Below are 21,482 nucleotides of genomic sequence, written 5' to 3'. Positions count from 1 at the left end.
ACCTATGGATGGATCTAGATACTGTGCCAGAGGGCCTGCATTTATTCTTATTTTTAATTCTTACCATCCTAGGTTCACTAGATAGTTTATTTGTCTCAAAATGAAATTAATATTTTGATAAATTAGACTGAAGGAATAAAGTATGAAATAATGCTGAGCCCACAGTGTGTCTTAAGTTCTAACCAGAACTGTGTGAGATCATTCAAACCATCTCTTCCTTTTGAGAAAGCTGAGGTTCAGAAAGGAAAGGTTCCCAGATCGCCATGTGCATATTTATAGCTGAGCAAGGACAAGAACTCAGATCTTAGAAGCAAGACAGACTGTAAAAATGAGTGAATTTGTCTGGAGTATACAACAAGGAGCGGTGGAAACTAGTTAACTGCAAAGCTTGTATTCTGTCAGAGTGGGCTAGCTTCCACGCCTGTTTCATCCTTCACCACCATGACAGCCTCTGGGTTGCCAAGTATCTGGCTTTTAAAAAAAAAAAAAAAGGTAGATTTTCTGTGAAATCTTGTGCTTAATTACTGTAACAAGTTGATTCTGATGTAGTAATAGAGCGAATCAGTGTACTATCTGAATTCTGATGTAACCACCATGAGACCTCTCCATCTCACTCCGCAGGGTATTCAGCTCGTTTGGTCCCATGGTGTGTTGTGTTAGTGGGTGAATGAGAACAATCTTTCCTAACCTCATGCCTTTTAAAATAAAAAAGCAGGTGTTTGAACATTTATTGTACTCCAGATGCTATGGTGGACCAGTTCACATGACCTTGCATGGTTTGGTTTTCATTCAAAGCTCTCTGTAGTCTGCATTCCCTGCTTTAGGCTCCCAGTGCTGTATGATTTGTTTATCTTTATTATATTTGAATTATCCAAATTTAATAGTATTCACTGCTAAATTAAGCGACAGTAGCATTTAGTTGGCTGAATATCAGGAGAAACAAAACCCTAACAAAAGATTTGAGCTTTTGAGGCATAGTCTCACTATGGCCCAGGCTGACCATGACCTTTGGTCTAAAGTGAGCCCCAGCTTCAGCTTCCTCCTTTGAGCAGTGTGGCTACAGGCCTTGCCCCATCCTCGAACGTGTACGCCTCTATCCTAGAGTCTAGTGAGTGACTTACGGCAAAACAGCATTTCTCCTGGAGAAGCCGCCTGACCTCAAGAGTTCTCCTCTCTTCTTTGACTCATCCTTACATTTTGTTTTCTCTTCCAGAAGCTGGAGTGGTTACATCTTGTCTGCTAAGCTTTATAGTCCTGTGTATATGCTGGGCAGGCGAGCAAAGCTCTTAACATATTAAAAAGAATATTAGTATTCTACCTGCTGGCTTTCTGGTACACACTTGCCTTTTATTCCTCCTTTTATGATTCCTTGAGTGGTTCTTGTCCTGCCCTGGGTCCAGCAGGATGTTCAGGCTTCTCAGAAGCCAATCTTTCATGCTGACAACTTGTGTACCAAGAAGTGGACATTCTAAATATTTACAAATCTCAATTAATGTGAGGCCTGCTTGTCTCCATCTTGTTAAAAAGAGGAAGGGGAAGGAAAGACAAATATAACCAAGTGTTCCTGAAAAGGATGGGCAACAGGGTGACTGAGCATTGGGTCCTCTTTCTTGCGGGTTTGACAGTTGGCAAGGACCCCCAAAGTCATGTTTTGTGAATGAATCCATGAATCCAACAAAATGACCTTAAAGATGGGGCCTTTCCTTACACATGACATCACTATTTACCCTCTCTCTGTTGATGCTGTGTATGTAGGGTGAGCAGCAAGAATGTTTGTGTAAATTTACTGCTAGGCAGTGGTGGTGCACATCTTTAATGCCAGCACTCAGGAGGCAGAGGCAGGCAGATCTCTGAGTTCGAAGCTTGCCTGGGCTACACAGAGAAACCCTGTTTGAAAAATAAAGGAAGGAAGGAAGGAAAAAAAGAAGGAATGAATTTACCAAACAGAATTGCCCTGTAAAACTCCTTTCTATGACTGTTCCCCACTGCTGACACTCATTTGAGGACCTTGAATATGATGTGCTCTTTCATATGAAATAAAAACACTTTTTACAGGAAAGTGTAACTCTCGAGTTCCATCCTTTGGTTTGTGTTCTGGCTTTTGGTTACTTTTTTCCACTTCCTTGCTTTCATTTTCTTCTCGTGTATTTGAATCTGCATAGTGACCTATAGATGTAATTGATTTCAACCTCCTTGAAAGTGAGGCCCAGTGTGATTTGAAATGGCTGATAGTGTCAGTAGTGGGACTAACCCGGGATTAAACTCACTTCCTTGCCTGTGGTTGTGCCCTTTTTTCATAAGCACACTGCCTTCTGTGTTACTAAGATGAAGTGGCCTTTGTGGGCCAATGAGAAAAGCTCATACATGGCGAATGGCCTATGGATTCCTTGTATGTATTGCTTAAGGAGTGAATCTTGAAAGGAATTTTGTTTTTATGTGTGTGCTCATGTGCCTGAGCACATTTGTGGACAACCTTCAGGTGTTATTCCTCACCTTCCCACCTTGTTTGGGATAGATCCTCACTCTGTAAGTTTCAGACAGGGGAGTCTTCTGCCTCCACTTCCCCGCTCCCTCTAGGGGAGTACTGGGTATTACAGGTGACTTTTTAAGTGGGTGCTGGAGACTCAAACTCAAGTCACCAGGCTTGCATGGCAAGTGCTTTTACCCACTGAGCCATCTTTCTAGCCACTAAGGAGTAAATATTTTATAAATTTGTTAGTTTGTTTTGTTTTCTTGAAACAAGGTCTTAATTGTGTAGCCATGAGACCCGGAACTGGCTTTATAGACTAGGCTGGCCTAAAACTTAGAGAACCATTTGCCTCTGATTAAAGGCATGTGGTGGTGGTGATGATGATGATGATGATGATGATGATGATGATGATGATGGTGTGTGCCAGCCAATGAATGGCTATTTTAGTGGATTTTGTTTTAACCAGGTCTAGTGGTAAAGACCTGAAGCTGTAGCCGCTGCAGACACTGTGGCAGGAGGATCCTGCCGTCCCCAAATGAAAAGCTAGAGGAGGACCAGGAAAAGGTGTAGCTCAGCGGTGGCGTGCTTGCCCTCCATATGTGAGGCTGTAAGACTCAACCTCTCTACCAAGGGTATATGAAGAGGACCTGTATGTTAAATTAGCTGTTTTGAATTCTTTTGAACCTTAGGCCTTTAAAAAAAAATCTGGAAGCCCTGAACACTGTCAGAAAGTACATATAACCACTCAGTGTTGCAGATAATCATAAGGGTTTACAGGACTCCTGGAACCTGGAGGCTACTACTAAACTCCAACAAAGAATTTTTCTGTTGGATGAGGTTCATTTACAGACACACTGAGTTTTAAGAACTTAGAAATTATAGCCAGGCGTGATGGCACAGCCTTTAATTCCAGCACAAGGGAGGCAGAGACAGATGGTTCTCTGTGAGTACAAGGCCAGCCTGCTCTACAAAGAGAGTTCCAGGACAGCCAGGGCTACAGAGAGAGAAACTCTGTCTTGGGGTGGGGGGGCTTACAAATCTGGAAAGCCAGCTAGAGGTGGTCAGGTTAATAACTATTTGACTGAAAAGTAACACAAGGTAACCTGGATTTATTCTTAGATTAGGAACAAATAGAATTGCTGTGACCTGGTAACATGATATGACAGTTCTCCTTTAATTCACAGCCCTAGGTAGGAGTAGGAGCCCACTTGGCTAGCCTGCCCAGCCTCCTTCAGCAGACGGCGCAGCCAGTGCCTTTGCCTCTTTTTCACACTTCTTTAAACTTTGAAGAAAACTGAAAATCATCTCCTTAAGAATGCTTAGAGCTGAACACAGTGGCACATGCCTGTGATCCCAGTACTTTGGAGGCAGAGGCAGGTGGATTGCTGAGATTTTGAAGCCAGCCTGGTCTACAAAGTGAGTCCAGGACAGCCAAGGCTACATGGAGAAACCCTGTCTCGACAAAAACAAAAAGTAATTAAAAAGGATGCTCAGAGCTTTTCCTTGAATAATGAATATACTTGGAATGAGACAATCCAGTCCTCAGATATAAAAACTGAGGCCTGTGGAGGGAAGGCTGGGTACTGATGCCATTTGGTTAATGACTCTTCTGCCCAAAGCTGGGTTTCTAAAATGAATTTCCACAATTTCTTGCCTTCAAGTAAGGAAGGCTACTTGCTTATTAGCAGCTGATGGTGATTTGGACAGAGCTTTGTAAGATTTTTCTTTCCTACTGATTATTTGAATATTACTGGCTGCTGTTATGGAATATTTCTTTATTAACATATTTTCCCTACTCAGACCTCATTAAGTTTGGTTATTAATAAACCAAAGAATTTCAAGAGCTTAATAGAGCTGAAATGGCAAGTGATCCAAAACAGCAAGAGTAATCTAACGTTACAGGCAGAACTAGTACTATTCTTATGGGAATGCACATGCACATGCACTCTTTCTCTAGATGTACAAGTGCACGTGCTGCCATCCTCTGCGTGTGCTTATGTGTATGTTTTCATTCTAAGCCAGTGCAATTCTGTTTGTCCACTTCAATCTGTGGCTTGCCCATTTTGGGAGAAATTTTGCTCTATTGCTTTAGATAATATGTATGCCAGGTAATAGAATAAATGGCATAATCAAATGTTATACAGCTTGCAAACCTTTTTCTAGAAATGATCTCTAAAGAGTCTGTCAGAAAATTGTACTATCTTATTTTTTCCCCTCTGACAAAGGTCAGGGTAACTAAAGAGCTATGTTTAATTAAATAAAAGGAGCTGTTTTTCTTCTATTACTGGTCCTGGCCACAAAGCCATCTGGTTTTTCTAACCTGGTCAATACAGTTAATTAGATAGACATGCCATTTACTGGAGAATAATCAATTACTATGGAAGGAGCCTTTGGAGAGAACTCTTAAGTTGATCAGACAATGAGTAGTAAATAATTGATGTTTCCTTCAGTAGATGTTGGAGGGTATTGAAAGCCATGCAGACATCCCCCCTCTCTCTGACACACACACACACACACACACACACACACTCACTCTCTCTCTCTCTCATCTTTCCATTCATCCATCTACATAGCTGTCAAGAAAGCAGCAAGAGATTTTTCTCTTCCCAAAGGGCCTGTTAAGACCTATTCCAAGTATTAATTGGACTACGTCTGGTGGGCGGCTTGTACCTTTTGCTTTTTATTTATTTATTTATTTTGCTCAAATAGGTCATTTTTGTTGATAATTATATTTCTAAGGTTATATAAAATTTACAGTGTAGTTGCCAGAAATTTGCCTGTATTCCAGATAGTCATTTGAAGTCACCTTTGTGTAGTAGGCCTAATTTAGATCTTTCTTTGAGCATTCAGGTCCCTAAATTGTATGTATGCATGTGCATACCTGTGTGTACAGGCATGTGTGACTTCTATGATTCTTAGGTGAGTTTCTCAGCTAGTAAAAGCACCTTGCAAAAGGAAAGAGATATTTCTAGAGAAAGTATTTAGAGATGTAGAAGAGTCGGGCTCTATAGCACACACCTTTAATCCTAGCACTCGAAAGGACAAAGATCTCTGTGAGGCCAGCCTGGTCCACAAAGTGAGTCCAGGACAACGAGGTGGGGGGGTGAGAAGGGGGGGGGGGGGAGGAGAGAGAAGGAGGAAGAAGAACATTTTTTACTTTTCTATTGCTGTACTAAAACATCATGACCAAAGGTAATTTATAAAAGAAAGATTAGTTTGGCTTACAGTCTCAGAGGCTTAGAGTTCATGATGACGTTGTGAAGGGACAGCTGAGAGCTCACATCCTAATCTACAAAATAGTAGAGGCAGGGAGAGAGTGTGCAAAAAGCCCACAGTGACACACTTCCTTCAAAAAGGCCACACGTCTGAATCTTTACCAAACAGTTATACCAACTGGGGACCAAGTGTTCAAATATATGAGCCTATGGAGGCTCTTCCTGTTCAAACCACCAGTAATAACTCAGTGGTTAAGAGCACTTACTGCTCTTGCACAGGACCCAGGTTTGTGTCCCAGCAGCCATGTGGTAGCTCTATAGGCATCTGTGACTTCACTTCCAGGGGATCAGGTCCATGTACGTGGTGTGCTTACATACATGCAGGTAAAACATTTGTATACATTTTTTCTTTTTTCCTTTTTAATTAATATATATATATATTATTAATTTATTCATATTACATCTCAATTGTTATCCCATCCCGTGTATTCTCCCATTCCTCCCTCCCTCCACTTTCCCCCTACTCCCCTCCCCTATGACTGTGACTGAGGAGTACCTCCTCCCCCTGTATATGCTCATAGGGTATCAAGTCTCTTCTTGGTAGCCTGCTATCCTTCTTCTAAGTGCCACCAGGTCTCCCCATCCAGGGGACGTGGTCAGATATGGGACACCAGAGTTCATGTGAAAGTCAGTCCCCACTCTACACTCAACTGTGGAGAATGTCCTGTCCATTGGCTAGATCTGGGTAGGGGTTCGATGTTTACTGCACGTATAGTCCTTGGCTGGTGCCATAGTTTGAGCAGGACCCCTGGGCCCAGATCTGCCCATCATAATGTTCTTCTTGTAGGTTTCTAGGACCTTCTGGATCCTTCTATTTCCCCATTCTCCCATGCTTCTCTCACCTAGAGTCCCAATAGGATGTCCTTCCCTCTGTTCCACTTTCCTGGTAAGTGAAGACTTTCATGGGACATGCCCCTTGGGCTAGTGTCCAGATATAAGTGAATATATACTATTTGACTCTTTCTACTTCTAGGTTAACTCACTCATTATGATCATTTCTAGTTCAATCCATTTGTCCACAAATTTCAGAAATTCCTTGTTTTTAGTAGCTAAGTAGTATTTCATAGTGTAAATGTACCGCAGTTTCTTTATCCATTCTTCTACTGAGGGACACTTAGACTGTTTCCATATTCTGGCCATTATGAATAAGGCCGCTATGAACATGGTTGAGCATATGTCCTTATTGTGTGCTGGAGCAACTTCTGGGTATATTCCAAGGAGTGGAATAGCTGGGTCTGGAGGAAGCTTTATTCTCAGTTTTCTGAGATAGTGCCAGATAGATTTCCAAAGTGGTTGTACTAGTTTGCATTCCCCCCAGCATGTGGACCTCAACATAAAACCAGAGATACTAAATCGGTTAGAAGAAAAAATGGGGAAGAGCCTGGAACAATTGGCACAGGTGACAACTTCCTGAACAGAACACCAACAGCCCAGGCCTTAAGGTCAACAATTAATAAATGGGACCTCATGAGGCTGAGAAGCTTCTGTAAGGCAGGAGACACTGTCAAGAGAACAAAGCCACAGCCTACAGACTGGGAAAAGATCTTCACCAACCCTACATCTGACAAAGGTCTAATATCCAAAATATCTAAAGAACTCAAGAAACTAAACTCCACCAAACCAAATAGCCCAATTGAGAAATGGGGTTCAGAACTAAACAGAGAATTCTCAACAGAGGAATATCGAATGGCTGAGAAACACTTAAAGAAATGCTCAATGTCCTTAGTCATCAGGGAAATGCAAATCAAAACAGCTCTGAGATTCCAAGCAACACTACATAAATTTGTTTAAAAATTCTTGCCCAAAAGCCAAACGCAATGTCTTCTTTGACCAAGGTAGTGTATGGTTCTCCTGCCTTTCCTCAGCTCTGAGTATTTGGGGAGATGGGGTCACTGCTGCCTACACAGTAGTAGTGGGAAGTCTTCCTCCTTTGGCATCTCCTTGTTCTGCTCCACTGCACAAGGTTAGGGTTCCTAATAACTAAGATTTTTGGGTTTTGTTGTTTGTTTTGAGACAAGATCTCTCTTTGTAGCCCCAGTTGTCCTGGAATTCTCTATGTAGACTAGGCTGGCCTCAGACCCATGGAAATCTGCCTGCCTCTGCCTCTTGAATTCTAGGAGTAAATGCATGTACCACTGTGCCTGGCTGGAGCTGGGTTTTTAATTTGTTTTGAATGAGGTTAAATAAGAAATTTACCTTAATAAAGTCCAGTTCTTTGCTCCACTCTTCTTTTTTTTATTTTTATTTTTATTTTTTTGAGACAGTCTTATTCTGTAGCCAAGACTTCCCTGAAGCATCCAGTTTTCCTGCCTGGATCTCCCAAAGTGCTGTGATTAGTGGCATGTGCCACCACACCCAGTTTGATACCTAATTTCAAACAGCATCTATGCATTCTCACCCCAGAGAACCCATTTTATGTAAAACTGATTCACAGTAAGGGACTTCTGATCTAGGTAGCAATAAGTTTGGCACGTGAGTAGTTACCCCAGATTCCTATGTTTAACGTGTCCATTCCCTATTATGATTTAGGACTTTGCAACAAGTGTTCACATTTTAAACAGCACTGTGAGGCTGGTGACATGGCTCACCATGGCTTACCAAGGCTGCCAACCTGTGTTCTACTCCTTTGATCCACATCATAAAGGGAGATGACCTTCTCCAGAGGTTCTCCTCTGAGTTCCACACTCCTTCCATGACACAGGTCACCATCCCACCCCCACTTGAATATATAAATAAACATCACTGCGAAAAAGTCCCATAAATTACTGTCAAGTTCTACAAGAGGAGTGAGGCAGGAGATCTGAGAGTTCCAAGCCAGTCTAGGCTATGTAGGGATACCCAGTCTCAAACTGCGGGGAGAGAGAGGGAAACAGCAGGTGAGGAGAAGAGGGTAGTCAGGGAAAAGGGATGGGCTAAATAAAGATAAGATGAGGAGGGAAAGGCTGTTTTTAAGTTGCAGGCAGGCATCCTGGAGTATATAAGACTCTTTCTTTAAAAATACACCAAACCAAAATAATTTTTAAAAACTCAATTGAAATTAGGTATAAAGATAAAGGAGAATGCCTTGTAAGCACAAGGACTTGATTTCAACATGCTACCCCACCCTATCCACCCCACACACAGCCTCCAGCACCCACGTGGAAAAGTGGATCATGGTGGCCCAGGCTTGTAATCCCATCGATAGGAAAAAGATGCCAATACCAAGAAAAGAGAGACAAATTACACCTCTGTTCTCACCGCTTAAGTTCAGTACAAATGATTGTTTTATGAATGTTAGTGAGATCATGTACTATAGCTTTCTCTTGGTAGTGATTGGCATTAGAGCTCTTCTGTCTTTGTTTCTTGTTCGGTTTCCATGGCAGAATGCTTTAGAGAGCCCACCAGGACGTCAGTCTTGAGCACCAGCAACTGGCAGGCCTCACTCAGCCTGAGGCTTCACCCAGCCCTGTTCTCGGAGGCTATTTTGGTTCCTCTTGTGACAAGATCTTACTGTGTAGCCCAGGCTGGCCTGGATCTCTGTGAAGTTGAGGCTAGGCTCTTCCTCATTCAGCCCTTTGCCTCAAAGCCTTCTGAATACTTACGCTTCAGGTTTGAGTCATTACACACTGTTGGCCACTTTATATTTTGAAATATCCTAGCATTCTCTGGCCTTTTCTGGAATAGTCTTTTCCCAGATATCCACATAATTTGCTCCCTCATTTCCTTCAAGGCTTTGCTCAAAATGCCATTTTATCAGAGAGGCCTTCTGTGACCACTCCACATAAATGGAAACAAACTATGCCCACCACTCCCTAGATTCTCTATCCAGATGATTCGCTTTTCATTTAACGTTTACTCACACTGGGAACATCATGTATGGACTTCCTGTTTCTTGTTCCTAACATTGTTTTCCTTCCCCACATTATATATGTATATAATTTTCCCCATTCAATAAGATGATAGTTCTATGATGGCAGAGACAAGGTCTCTCTTTGCCATTTCTGTATTTCCTCCCCTGGGGCAGTGCTCAACACATAGTAGACATTTGATAAATATTTGTTCAAAGAATAAAAGAATGAACTCATTTTTATTTCAGGCTCTCACAGTTAACAGTATCCCAGGCAGCCAACTGTTAATGTTGGCTGGAGTCCAGCAGACAACCACTAACTGCCATAAATGAATTCCTCAGGGTATCTTGTAATTCCAGTGTTGGTGAGCACTTACACAGTCTGACTAGATGCTGGGGGGCCGAGACCCCCTCCCTGGAAATTATCCCAAGTAGTTCTTTCCTGCTAGATGGAAGAGAAGTTTTAAGGGGAAGAACTATCAGAACTTGCCTTATCCCCAAAAGCATTTAAAGCATTCTAAGCATTTTCTGTGTGTTTGAGAAGCTACCATATTGAAGCCAACAGGCTTAACTCTGAGGGAGCATTTTCTTCCTTCTAAGGCTGTCTTCTGAGTCAGCGTTCTGTCGGGACAGCCTGCCTGCCCCTTTAACGTTCCCGTGCTCTGTCCCAGTGAGTTGTAAGCAAGTAGGAAAGTACTGATCCTTCAGTAAGGAAGACTTCCAATAAGTATAGCCTTGCAGCACTTCTTTTAGTATGCATTTCTTGTTTATTTAGTTTGGGGGGTTTTGTGGAGGGAGGGAAGCAGGATCCTATGTCAGGTTTACAGCCTCTTCTAAACAGAATATGAAACAACGAGGTATCGGCTCATAAGTTTTATTCCATGCATACATACATACGCTCATCTAATCAGTGGATGATTCTTTTGTGTTCTGGCTCCCTCTGTTTTAATAGAGGTTCAGTTTTCAGGTGCAACTAATTCTTTGGAAATGCAATGAACAACAGCAGAGGGGAGAAGTCTAAGGGGAGAAAAGACTATAGCAATGCCCATGGCTGCCAGCAGTTGTAGAGCACAAACAACAGTGTCCTGTCAGGACAGGAAGCTGGGCTGGCTCTTAGGGCTGCTCACAGCAGTGTTTGGCTGAGGACTGCCCCTGTGAAACACTTATTTCTTGGAGCAATCTGCAGTCAGACTCTGGAAAAAGCCTCTGGCAAAGAGATGTGGTGCTCAGTAGTTGTCAGTCAGGCAGAAGGCGGCCCAAAGGCTAGGGAGCTATGCCGGTTGAATCGTAGCTACAGGAGATCCATCGCTGTGTCTTTGGCCCTCATGACTTTTTCTTGTTAGCTTAGTTCTCACACTGATCTTGTCTTGACTCTTCTGGGAACTGCCAAGCCCTGTGTTTTCTGAATGGAACCTAGCAGCTTGTATACCTACATGTTTTACATTTTCAACTTGTAAGCCCTTGGAAGTCCAGGTGTCATTTTATGTGCCTTTGTAAACAGGAGAAGAGCTAGCATATCAACTGAGCTCTGGGTTAGTATATAGTGAGTAAATCTGTTAAACTTGTTGTGAAATTCCTGGGCTCCTGAATTCCAGCTTCTAAGCTGCAGACTTTTCAATTGGAGTGTAACATGCTGCCTTTGAGTTTCCTGGTCCTGAGCAAATTTATGGTGATTTTCTGACCACTTTGATGGCAGATTAGAAACGTCAAAGTCTCGCCTGGGTTCCACCATTCATTCTTGCACAGCAATCAGCCTGGCTCTGTCACTGAGCAGGTGAAGATAGTAAGTGGGTGCTTTCTCTGCAGTGCCTTAGCCCTTGAAGACAACATAGAGTCATTGTAAATTTCCTACTTTTGAGCCAGGTGGTGGTGTTGCACGCCTTTAACTCCGGCTCTGAGAGGCAGAGGCAGGCAGATTTTTTTGTGAGTTTAAGGCCAACCTGGTCTACAGTGGGAGTTCTAGGACAGCCAGAGCTGTCACACAAAGAAACCCTGTCTCAAAAACCCAAAAAGGAAAATTTCCTACCTTTGCCTCCCACTCATGCTCCTTAAGTTTTTTGAAGGCTAGTAAATGTGGCGCGGGCGCACGCGTGTACACACACACACACACACACACACACACACACACACACACACACACGGCTTGAATTCAAAGAGATCCTCCTGCCTCTGCCTCTCTGAGTGCTGGGATTACAGGCATGCACCACCACCACGCCCAGCTTAGTAAATGATTTTTTTTTTTTTTTTTTGGAGAGAGAGAGAAGGTTTCTCTGTGTAACCTGGGCTGTCCTGGACTTGCTTTGTAGACCAGGCTGGCCTCTGCCTCAGCCTCTCCAGAGTGCTGAGATTACAGGCATGGGCTGCTGCACCCAGCTAATAAATGATTTTTTTAAAGCCATGATGCCTATTGAACCTTGACTCATAGACTAACCAAGCTTTCTACCACTGAGCTATATCCCAACCCTGTCCATTGATTTTTAAGTGGTTCCAAAATAATTGTGTGTCCATTGGACTTAAATTGATTTAGAAGTTCACAATGTTGTCAGAAAACTATAAGCCTTTTATTTATTTATTTGGTAGGCCCTCTTTTTTTTTTTTTTTTTTCTGGAAAAAAATGAGCAGATAGAGAAACCTTGTCTCAAAAAAAAAAAAAAAATCATTTTCTAAGCTGGGCATAGTAGTGGTGCACGCCTGTAATCCTAGCACGCAGAGAGGCAGAGGCAGGAGGATCTCTTTGACCACGAGTTACAGTAAAACATTTTTATCAGCATCTGGAAATAAATGAGCTGCTAAAGTTTCTACTTATTGCTGTTTACTCATAAGCACATCTAATTCTAATGAATTAGAATAGATCTAACAATAATGGCCTCTTTCAGACCAGGTGCCTTACCACATAAAAAGACATTGCTTATGCCCACAGTGCTGAGTCACGGTTGGATTGTCAATCGTCTGCTGCACCGGGATGTCAGGGAGATGCAGAGAAGTTGAGGATGCTTAGCCTCAAAGAAGATCCCTATGAAGAGTCTATTTTTTATTTTCTGTGCTTTTAAAAATTGTAACAAATAGCACCTAAGATTTGCCATGTAAAACTAGTAGGTTTGAGGTGGGTGTAGACATACATGCCTGTAATCTCAATACTCAGGAAAGTAAGACAGGAGGATTACAAGATTGAGGCCAGCCTTGGTGCCTCGTAATACCCAATTTCACCCACACCAGCCCCACACACAGAGGGAGCTGGGGTGTAATTCAGTATCATCTGTCACATGTACAAGGCCCTAGGTTCAACACTCAGTGTCCCTTAAACCTTTAATTTAAACATGTGCAGTTGTAGGGCTGTTGAGATGTCTCTGTAGGTAAAGGTAGTTGCTGCCAAAGTTGATGTCCTGAGGTATCCTCAGGACCCACATGGTAAAAGAGACACCCCCAAGTTGTGTTCTGACCTCCACACAAGTACATGGTATGCATGTTACACAGAATAAATAAATAAAAAGGTTTTTTAAAAAAACCCCTTTAAATGTACAGTTGTACCTGGAGAGGTACCTCAGTAGCTAAGAGTATTTGCTGCACAACCATAAGGATCAGAGGCCATGCGTCCCACAATGCCTCATAACTCACACTTTGGGATGTGTAACACACATGTAAGCACAAACAAATCTTTTAAGTGTACAGGTCAGTGTCATTTTGTTCTTTTTCATTGTCTAGCTATTACTGCTGTTTTTATCTTACCCCTAAAAGCCATGAAGTGCCAGCTCTTCATTACCCAAGCCTGGCAACACTGTTCTACTTGCCATTTCTTTTGTGTCTGCCTCATTTTGCCTTAGCTGTCTTGGGGGTTCATTCACGCTGCGGTGTGTCAGGATCTCTTCCCTTCAGAGGCTGAGTGATTTCCTTTATGTGTGCCGCCATGCTTTGTCTGCCCATCCCTTGTGAGCAGGCCCGTGGGTTGCTTCCACTTTTTCGCAGCTATGACTGTGCATGTACAGGGGTTTGTTGGTGCTTGTGTTTAGTTCTTAGACGTCTTGTACTAGAACTGCTGCCTTGTAGTTGTGTGTTGCCTTTTTGAGGAATTGACAGAATATTTTCCTCAGCCTGCAACAAACTGCCTTCCCACTAGCAGCGCAAACAGAAGTACACTTTCTCCACACCCTGCACCATACTTGGTCTTGGGGGTGGTGTTGTTGTTGTTGGTTTGAGACAAGCTTTCTCTGTGTTGCTCTGGCTATCCTGGATTCAATTTGTAGACCAGGCTGGCCTCAAACTCTGAGCTCCACCTGCCTCTGCCTCCCTATCGCCTAGCCCTTTTCTCATTTTTTAAGATTTAGTTTTGTTGTTGTTGCTCAGTTTCAGCTGCCAAGCCTTGTGATCTATAAATATTTTGCACCTTAAATATATGATAATTTATACTGTTTTTAAAAGTGTGTGTGTGTGTGTGTGTGTGTGTGTGTGTGTGTGTGTAAGTACGACAGTGCACAGGATCTGTTCTTTCCCTCTATTGTAGGATCTAGGGATCATCAAACACAGATCATCAGGCTTACACAGCAATTGCTTTTACCCACTGAGCCATCTCACTGGCCCTGTTCTTCATAAAATTTCTCTTTACAAAATGATATCACAAGGTTATATATATTGAATTGTAAGTGTAATTGAACAATTGTCTCTCCAATTAGAAAATAATATATAAAATGTCTCTTTTGTTCCAACAGTATATCCTTTCCGGCTCTGATGACTTCAACCTGTATATGTGGAAGATTCCTGCAGATCCAGAAGCAGGTGAGTATGTCCCAGTGTGGATGTACAACTCTGGGTGACTCTCTTTGCTGGTGGCATGTAGTTCCTTGAGAGAACACTGTTACAAGACATGAATATGCTTCTTTAAGAAATTATTTTTTAGATTTTTATCTTATATGTATGTATATTTTACCTGTTTATAAATATATATGTGCCAAATGTATGTCTGGTACCCTCTAGGGTGTGAAATCCCCTGGAACTGGAGTTACAAATGGTTGTGAGCCACCATGTGTGTTCTGGGAGCCAATCCTGGGTCCTCAGCAACAGTAACTGTACTCTTAATTGCTGAGCCTTCTCTCTGGTACCCTATACTTCTTTCTTTTAATATAAGCAGTTTATCAGAAAAGTGTCAAGGGGATTTTTAAAATAAGGATTACACATCATCTTTATCCAGCATAAATAATATATTTTCCTCCTAAGAATCTCCTCTTTTAAAGGTTTAGTTTACATTTATTTATTTAAGTCTGTATGCATGCACTTTAGCCATGGTGCACGTGTGGAGGTTAGCAAATAATTAATGTGCCAGAGTCAGTTTTCTCTTTGTATTTTGTAGGACCAGGGGCATGAACTCAGGTTGTCCATCTTGACAGTAAGAGTCCTTCCCCCCCAAGCCACGTCTCAGTCCCAGAACCTTTCCTACTTTCATTCCCTCTTTATGAGAGAGATTGGAGGCAGCTCCTAGAAATAGGGTTTCACTGTGTGCTCTAGACTACTTCTGGATCTTCCTGACTCAACTTCCAAATTGCTGAGATTCTAAGTGTGTGCTACTACACCCTATTCCTAAATATTTTTCTTTAGACCCTAGAAATCTTCTTTATATCTTATTTCAAAGGATTTTCTCAAGATACTTAAGTTTTTTTATCTTAAACTATATGTATGTATTTGTGTATATGTAGTTGTGTGTGTGTGTGTGTGTGTGTAGGGGGGTGTGAGTGTGTGTGTGTGTGTGTGTGTGTGTGTGTGTGTGTGTGTGTAGGGGTGTGTGTGCGCTCGCTCGCTCGCAAATGAGTGTCTGTAGCCCAGGAGGCCAGAGGCCTTGGATCTGTTGGAGCTGAGAGCATATGGGCTGGGAACTGACCTCTAGCCCTCTATAAGAACAGGAAATGCTCTTAACTCTCTCCAGCTCTAGAGGGTGTTTTGTTTGTTTGTTTTTGCTGTTAAATCCTTTACCTTATCCATCACATATCTTGCTTATTGTTTTATATGTGATTGGCCTTGCCTTCTGCTGGACTCCTTGGTGATGTTAGCTAAAGGAGGGCTTCTCTGTTGATGGACAGGTGTGTTCCTTGAGGTTTGACAACCCTAGACATGAAATAACCATTTCTGCTCCTGCTCTAGATAGGTTCTGACAAAAGCCTGTATTTTCTATAAATTTGGGTCTAAGTCATCTCATTGTTTAGGATTTATTCATTATGTTGAATTCTGTTTTACAAGAGCAACAGGTGCTCTTAACTGCTGAGCAAACCTCATTTTTTAAACAATAATGTCTTTACCTATTTAATATTACCTACTTGTAGAAGAACTTCCTTGCGGACAGCTCAGCTCAGCCATCTGCTGCCGCGGTGATACATGGATGGCATCAAACTAGAACATTGCCATCAGAACACAGAGGACTCTGTGTGTGTGTGTGTGTGTGTGTGTGTGTGTGTGTGTGTGAGAGAGAGAGAGAGAGAGAGACACACACACACAGAGCACGTCTACTACTCAGAGTTGAGACTTTTTTTTTAGTTTTTCAAGACAAAGTTTCTCTGTGTATCCCTGGCCATCCTGGAACTCTGCTCTGTAAACCAGACTGGTCTCAAAATCACAGAAATCTGCCTTTCTCTGCCTCCAGTGCTGGGGTTAAAGGTGTGTGCCCAGCTGAGTTGAGACATTTTTTAAAAGGCTTTGTCTGTCGCTGAATGAATAACGTAACTACCAAAATTTTGAACCGGTGGCGTTGGTGGTGGGTGTGTCCAGGTGCTGTAGCCTGGTTACTAAATAAGTTATAAAGTTCTTCCCTTCTGGGGCTTGTGGAGAAGCAGCTCCCTCTCTGGCAGCGAGTCTGCCGGAGCAGAGGATAACAGTGTGACTCCAACTCAGGTTTCCCACCTCACAGACCATAGATTGATGAGCTGAGAAGTAACCTTTGGGTGTAATTATACCTTTTACCTGGACTTGCAGTGTTTCTGATTATTAAGCCAATGGACCTTTTAGAGTAGAAAGTAGCCCACTCCTTCCGCTTTCTGGAACTGTTATCTACACTCTCTTCACACTTGTATAATGAAAAATGAGAAGTAGCAGCAGAGTGAGAGGGTTTGTGTTTGTTTGGGAGATTTTGCTGCTGTTTGCTTTGTGTCAGGGTATCCCCCTAAGTGCACTGTGCACTGCCTTGGGGTATGAGCCTCTTAGTTACCAGCACTGCAATACCAGAATAGCACAAGCTAGGTGGATTAAAAGATACAAATTTTAAAGCCAGGCATAGTGGCTCTTGCTTTTAATCCCAGCATTCGGGAGGTAGAGTTCAATGTCAGCCTAATGTACATAGTTCCAGGACAGTCTGGGCTATATAAAGAGACCCTATCTCAAAAAACAAAAGCAAGCAAACAAAAACCCCATAGATGTATTCCCTCATATTTCTGAAAGCTGACAGGTCAGGTAGATTGTGTTTCTTTCTTTGACTTGAGGGTGATCTTTTTCCTTGGTCCCCACTTCTCTCTGCACATGTGCTCCTGATATGTCTTCCTCTTCTAGCAGGGTAGATCTCACCTGCCCTTCGAGACGGTCTTCAGAGATGGTTTATTCTGTACTTCCTCAAGGACCTGAGGTTGCCTCTTCTGCTGCGCTGCTTTCACTCTGAGTCTGTCCTGCCTCTGTGTGACAGTTAATCCAACTAGTGAATTCCACAGATGTAGTCAGACTGGGTGAAAGTCTTTGCCCTGTTGCTTTTAAAATGCCCTATGTGGTAATGGGGAGACAGATCAACCAGAATTAAAAAGTAAGACTCCATTTTAAAAATTAATAACAACAAACCAGAAAATATAGCAAGTTTCATATCCGCTGTGGCTGGCCTCTGTGTCTGGGTTTCTCTGTTTTCAAGGGCAGAGCCATATGGTTTCCTTCTTTTTGATCTCAGAAGCTGAGACCAACTTTGCTTTCTCTGTATGTCCCTCCAGCATTACATCATGTCAGAGAAAGGCAGTTCCTTTAATCACATCTTGGTCCTGCATATAATGAAAGTACCTTTTGCAGTTATTTTTAGCAAGCCTTGACTCATTTGGAAATCAGCCTTGCTGCCACTACTCTGATAGAACCCACTTACATCTCTTATTTTATGTGTGAACTTTCCTTTTCTTTCTGAGCATACTTTTTTTCTACTTCTACTATTATTGTAATTAAGTTATTTTTATGTGTGTGTAATTTTTAACTCAAATAATTATTTAGAACTTGCTCTATAACAGTTTATAATTTATTTGTTCATTTAATTTTGTTGTTGTTGTTGGGTTTTGGGGGGGTGATTAGGATTTGGTTTTGGTTTTTTTCAAGATAGGGTTTCTCTGTGTTGCCCTGGCTGTCTTGGAACTGGCTCTGTAGATCAGGCTGGCCTCAAAACTCAGAGCTCCACCTGCCTCTGCCTCATGAGTGGTGGGATTAAAAGCGTGTGCCCCCACTGCCAGGCATACTTTTTTATGTTTAAGACAGGATCTCACTATATAAAACTGGCTGGCCTGGAATTTGCTCTGTATCTTGATTCTTCTGTATGGAAGCTGTTTGCTAGACAATTAAAACACAGTACAATGGACAGCACGATGGCCCAGCTGATATGCTTGTGTATAGGTCTGAAGCCTGCATTCAATCCTCAGACCCCACAAGATGGCAGGAGACAGAATTTTCTTCTGACCTTTCTACCTAGAGTGCTGTGACAAGAGTAAGTCCACACTTAATCATACATTTGTGTGCAGAGTTACATACACACTGGAGCACACACAAAATAAAATAAAACAAGACATACAAATTAAAAAACTTGACTGTAAGAGCCGTACAACAGACTGGAGCTATGGTTCTTCCAGATCTGGATTTTACTTTAATTCCACCTCCAGCTTATGTCCCCATAGTGAAGCCTTTTCAGGTCACCATAAGTAATAACACCCCACCTCAGTTTATTCAGGGTATATGGTTCCTAGCAAGTAGGCTCCAGAGAGGTATGTAACGCCTTTGTTCAGACTGGCTTCAGAAATGCTTCAACACCCCTCTCTCCTTTTCCACCCCTGAAACAGGGTTGTTCTGTGTAGCCTTGGCTGTCCTGAACTTGCTTTGTAGACCAGATTGGTCTTGAACTCACAGAGATCCACCTGCCTCTGCCCCCCAAGTGCTGGATTAAAGGTGTGTGCCATCATGCTGACATCTCTTCTTTATATGTAATAGCTCTACTTTTAAAAATTATATTTGCTGTGTGTGCACATGTGTGTGCCCGCACACTTATGTATGCATGTGCATCTCAAGCACACAAACCCGTGTGCCTGGGTGCACATGTAGAGATCAGGGGACAACTTTTGGGAGATTGTTCTCTCCTACTGTATGGTTCCTCAGGACTGAATTCAGGTGGTCCCAACTTTGCAACAGATTCCTTTACTCTCAGAGTCATCCTTCTGGCCCTCCAATCTTTAAATGCTAGCAGTTAATTCACAAGTTTAAAACATGTATATCCAGCCCTGGGAGAGAGGGAAGGGATGCACACCTTTAATCCCAGCACTTGGGAGGCAGAGGCAGGCAGATTTCTGAGTTCCAGGACAGCCAAAGGCTACACAGAGAAACCCTGTCTCAAAAACAACAACAACAACAAAAACAAATTTATACATACATACATTCCACCTCCAGCATGTATGTATGTGTGTGTGTGTGTATGTATTTATATGTGTGTGTGTATGTATATATTACACACACACACACACAACAGGAAGTTTCAGTGAAGCAAACAGCACATCGAGGGCTAAATGTGGCCCTTGAGTTTTTGTTTTGACTGTGTCAATGAGAAATGACCTCATCCATCCTCCTGCATTTTTTTTTTTTTTCCTTTTGGTTTTTTGAGACAGGGTTTTTCTGTGTTATCTTGGCTGTCCTGGACTCTTGTAGACCAGGCTGGCCTCGAATTCACAGAGATCCACCTGCCTCTGCCTCCCAAGTGCTGGGATTAAAGGCATGCACCACCATGGGGGAAGTAATCCCCCTCAGGAACAGTCATAGGGGAGGGGAATAATGGGAAAATGGGGGGGGGGGGGAGGGAAGAATGGGAGGATACAAGGGATGGGATAAACATTGAGATGTAACAAGAATAAATTAATTAAAAAAAAAAAAAAAAAGGCATACACCACCACACCTGGCCCTCCTCCTTTTTTAAATTAACTGATGAGTCTCCACTAAGGCATAGTTTCCCCCTCTAGTCATACTTGTTGAATATAAGATGCTAACATAAGCTAATAAGGGGAGCTGACTTAATATTATGCATCTTAATGGCACAATTAATACCTGACTCTAAATGGCAAGTAATCAACATAAATTGAATGCCTGCTGTGTCCTTTACAGTGGTGACCAAATGCTGAGAGAGACCTGAGCGTGAGCCATTCAGGAGCATTTTTTCCCCCCTCACCTTTCTTTTTGGGTGTTTTGACTATGATTTCTTTCTTTTTAAAAAGATTTTATTTATTTTATGTATGAGCGCTCTATCTGAATGTGCACCTGCATGCCAGAAGAGGGCACCATATCTCAGTACAGAGGGTTGTGACCCACCATGTGGGTGCTGGGAATCAAACTCAGGACCTCTGGAAGAGCAGACAGCGCTCTTAACTGCTGAGCCATCTCGCGAACCTGTGATTTCTTTTTTAATGCTATACAAATCCTAAATAAATTAAATTTTTTAATGCAAATAATCCTGATGTAATGGTTTGGCCGGTAATTCATGTAAGATGAGCTTGGGTGAGGAGAACATTTCTATTGTAAGACCCAAACCCCTATCAAACTTCCTACCTAGCAGGGGTAGGTTGCCTTTTTAAGTTGATAGAACTTACTTCCAAAATCCCTGAGAACAAGTCAGAGGAAGGAATAGAACTGGAGTTTTGCTGTGGCAAAAAAAACCACTTGTGAGAATGCCTACACCTCTGGAGTGGAAGGAAAGGTGTCTGTTGTGTGTATTAATCCTGAACATAAGGCAAAGCGAGCCAGGGAAAGGAGCAACAGGCCTGAGATCCAGTGCTGCCACAGTCAAAGAGCAGTCTGAGGACATGTCTCAAGGCTCACACCCTTAATACCAGCTGAGTCTGGAGCCTCTCTGAGTTTGAGGATAGCCAGGGCTGCACAGAGAAACTGTGTCTCAGAGTGGGGCTGGGGGAGGCAGGATGGAGACATTGTCCTTCGTATCCTCATGAGTGACTGACCTAGTGGTCTTATGTGAAGACCACTGGAATCATCTAAAGGATTCCCTTTTTGAGAAACTCTTTGCTGAATGGAAGGAAAAACCATGCATTTCACGATTAAGTCACATAAGCCACCCCACAGGCATAGGCTAGAATCAGCTAGCTGTAAGGTGTATTTGTCAACCTACATATATGTGTAGATGGTATTGCTCCTTTTTTCTATATTTAACGTGTGGGGGGGGGGTGACACAGAGAGAGGACAGAGAGAGCACATGTGCTTGTGTGCATGTGCACAAAGGTCAGAGGTCAACCTGCAGAAGTTGGTTATCTCCTCCTACTGTGTGGGTCCCAGCGATCAAACTCTGCCCTCCAGGCTTGGGGGCTGCCTGCACCTGCCGAGCCATCTCTCTGGCCCTCTCTTCCTATTCCTAGATGTACATTTGCTCTCAGTGAGTTAGGCTTAAGCATCTGGTTTTTTCCTTCCTTACAACTGGAAAAAACAACTGTTTTCAGTTGGTCACATGTAGTTGGTTGCAGACACATGTGAAGTACATATGAAGGAAGAGTTTGAGGTAATTGTCTCTGTAAAATTAAGGATTGCTGCCTGCGGGTCCCAGAGCTGTGCTGACAGCACTGTTGTCCTCATCTGGCTTCTCTCATCTCTTAAGTGGTTACGTGTTCCCCAGGAGCCACCGCTGCCTCTGTCTTGTCAGTACCCTTGATTGTGCTTCTCT

At 42.6% G+C, this 21,482-nt stretch overlaps 1 protein-coding gene across 2 annotated transcripts in view; it reads left to right on the top strand.

Moving 5' to 3' along the window:
• The window catches only part of Dcaf5 (DDB1 and CUL4 associated factor 5), a 96,418-nt gene that overhangs the window by 57,018 nt on the left and 17,918 nt on the right, over positions 1-21,482 (top strand). For both annotated transcript variants that reach the window (XM_051148388.1, XM_051148381.1), the window contains exon 7: positions 14,275-14,341. In XM_051148388.1, coding sequence (XP_051004345.1) covers positions 14,275-14,341 — 67 coding nt within the window. The remainder of the gene's footprint in view (positions 1-14,274; positions 14,342-21,482) is intronic.

Source organism: Acomys russatus, chromosome 1, assembly GCF_903995435.1.
Source record: "Acomys russatus chromosome 1, mAcoRus1.1, whole genome shotgun sequence".
Taxonomy (NCBI): domain Eukaryota; kingdom Metazoa; phylum Chordata; class Mammalia; order Rodentia; family Muridae; genus Acomys; species Acomys russatus.
This window is presented reverse-complemented; position numbering and strand designations above follow the sequence as displayed.